Source organism: Portunus trituberculatus, chromosome 41, assembly GCF_017591435.1.
Source record: "Portunus trituberculatus isolate SZX2019 chromosome 41, ASM1759143v1, whole genome shotgun sequence".
NCBI lineage: Eukaryota > Metazoa > Arthropoda > Malacostraca > Decapoda > Portunidae > Portunus > Portunus trituberculatus.
The window spans coordinates 27,903,228-27,905,727 of record NC_059295.1 but is presented as its reverse complement, the minus strand read 5'-3'; the positions used below and the strand labels follow the sequence as shown (position 1 = coordinate 27,905,727).

The following is a 2,500-nucleotide window of genomic DNA, read 5'->3' as shown; positions in this document are numbered from 1 at the left end:
CACGCTCGTGGCACATGATCTGGCCCACCACGTACTCTGCCATCAGGCGGGCCGTTCCATCACTTTTATTGCGAGTCAGAATGAAGGGCAGTTCTGTCCCTGGAGTCAGTGTCTTCATCACTGTATCGACACCAGCCCATGTCGAATATGCCCAACGAAGCTTTGCCAGAAAGTTGAATCCTTTGCGTTTCATCACTTGTGTCAGTGGTTGTGGATCACACACCAAGATTTCTGCCTCTGACAAGAGGTTCAGTTCTTCATCTGTCAAGTTTCTTTCTGTTTTTTCAAAAAAGTCTTTGAAGAAGCCAAAGCCATGAGAACGCGCATTGATTACTGTTGTGCCCGGCAAGCTGTTAGAAAGAGCGTCAGCGAGGCCTGGGATTATGCTGAAGACTTGGACGGCGTGTTTAGTGCGCTCTGCCATCTTTCTAACTGACGATAACAGGGAGTGTTTTGCTATTATATTTGAAGGTGTGGCCTTGTATGTTTATATCTGTGACGCAAAAACTCAAGTCAGCGTTATGTGATAAATGAGTGCATGCTCCTTGCCTGACAACAACCCAGATCCGTTCGAAAACGACTGCACGAAAATGAAACACCTCAATTATCATTGAAATATTTCCCTTTTTCATATACTCATGATGAATTATGAAGTATGGCATGTTCTCTAATATGAGTGTTTAATTTGATTTGATTAAGTGTTTTCTACAATTCCCTTCATTCATATGCTGATGATGAATTACAGAATATATCATGTTCTTTGATATTACTTATCAAGTATTTCAGCAAGGTAAATATTGTTCAGACTTTTTCTTGGGATCACTTTACTGGAGTGTCAGGAAGACATTCTTATATTTTACAACGTGTTCTTCGGCACGCTTATTACTTACAGGGATTATGTACTTAAGTTCTTGCATTAATGGTTAGGAGGTTCTGCCTATATAACTCTCTCTCTCTCTCTCTCTCTCTCTCTCTCTCTCTCTCTCTCTCTCTCTCTCTCTCTCTCTCTCTCTCTCTCTCTCTCTCTCTCATCTCTCTCATCGGTCTCATTTATTTTTTCCTATTTCATTATCTGTCCACTTTTTTCCCATTTTCTCTGACATATCCTGTTTTTCCCTTATCAGTTTCGTTTTGTTCCTTATTTCTTCTTTATTTGTTTCCCTTTCCTCTACTTTTCTGGCTTGCTTGCGATCCTTCCTTTCTATTAATTCCCATCAAAATAAGGACTATGTATAGATCAGAATGATCGAATTGGCTCTCAGCAATACCTTTTCATCTACAGTAGTAGAACCCTAAATTTAAAAGGAAAGAGAGAGTTAGAGGTCAAAGAGACAAATTGAAGTAGAAGGAAGAACAACCACTCTGTCAAAAGTTGTCTGTTCACCTGCCTTATTTGACCTACATTGAAGTAGAAGGAAGAACAACCACTCGGTCATAAGTTGTCTGTTCACCTGCCTTATTTGACCTATACTTTGTTCAGCGTTTTCCCTCAGTAAGTCATGTTGTCTTATAGGAATCTATCATTCTTCAAGTATGTATTATATGGAGCCCTCTCCTTGTAAAACGTATTGAGGGAAGAAGCGAAACACAACATTGTAAGAGAGTTTGGTCAAGAATAGAGCTGCATATCACACTTACCTTCACTTTGTTTAGTGTTTTTCTTCTGGTGTAAGAGTGTGCCTGATGTCAACTGATCAAGAGGCTGGAGATTGAAATAAAACGTAAGACTGTGGGATGGACTGACATGTAAACAGAGTTGTGGCCTTGCCTGAGCGTGTAACAGAATCCATATGTGTGTGTGTGTGTGTGTGTGTGTGTGTGTGTGTGTGTGTGTGTGTGTGTGTGTGTGTGTGTGCCTGCGTGTGCGTGCATCATTTTAAAAGTAAGTTAGATTAGATACTATTGCTTCTTTTTTGTCAATTTTTGTGGCATTATTCTTTAGTACCACTGTTTTCATCTTGTTTGTAAATCGTAATACGTGATCTTTTCTTCTTCTTTGGTATGATCTGTGTCCCTTATGACCTCTCTTTTGCCTCTGATTTTTGCTCTTCTTTCTTTTCTTGTTCTTGTTCTTTTTTTTTCTTCATAGTTGTTGTTGTTGTTGTTGTTGTTGTTGTTGTTGTTGTTGTTCTTCTTCTTCGTCTTCTTCATCTTCTTCTTCTTCTTCTTCTTCTTCTTCTTCTCCTTCATACTCTTCTTCATACTCTTCTTCTTTTTCTTCTTCTTCTTTTTCTCCTTCTTTTTCATATTCTTCTTCTCTTCTTTTTTTTCATATTCTTCTTCTTCTTCTTCTTCTTCTTTTTCATATTCTTCTTCTTTTTCATATTTTTCTTCTTCTTCTTTTTCATATTCTTCTTGTTCTTGTTCTTCTTCTTATTATTATTATCATTCTTCTTCTTAATATTATTATTGTTGTTGTTGTTGTTATTATTATCATAATTATTATTATTACTATTATTATTATTGTTGTTGTTACAGTATTATTATTGTTATTATTATT

The 2,500-nt window shown here is 37.2% G+C and overlaps 3 protein-coding genes across 3 annotated transcripts in view; 1 reads left to right on the top strand and 2 right to left on the bottom strand.

Moving 5' to 3' along the window:
- LOC123516701 (glyoxylate/hydroxypyruvate reductase A-like) overlaps positions 1-424 on the bottom strand; it is a 1,065-nt gene extending 641 nt beyond the window's left edge. The window contains exon 1 of the mRNA XM_045276303.1: positions 1-424. This exon is cut by the window's left edge and continues 641 nt beyond it. Within this exon, the coding sequence (XP_045132238.1) occupies positions 1-424 (424 nt within the window).
- Positions 1-2,500, top strand: part of LOC123516867 — a 130,325-nt gene that overhangs the window by 64,222 nt on the left and 63,603 nt on the right. The window lies entirely within an intron of this gene.
- The window catches only part of LOC123516860 (allene oxide synthase-lipoxygenase protein-like), a 96,719-nt gene that overhangs the window by 71,435 nt on the left and 22,784 nt on the right, over positions 1-2,500 (bottom strand). The gene's annotated exons all lie outside the window — the stretch shown is intronic.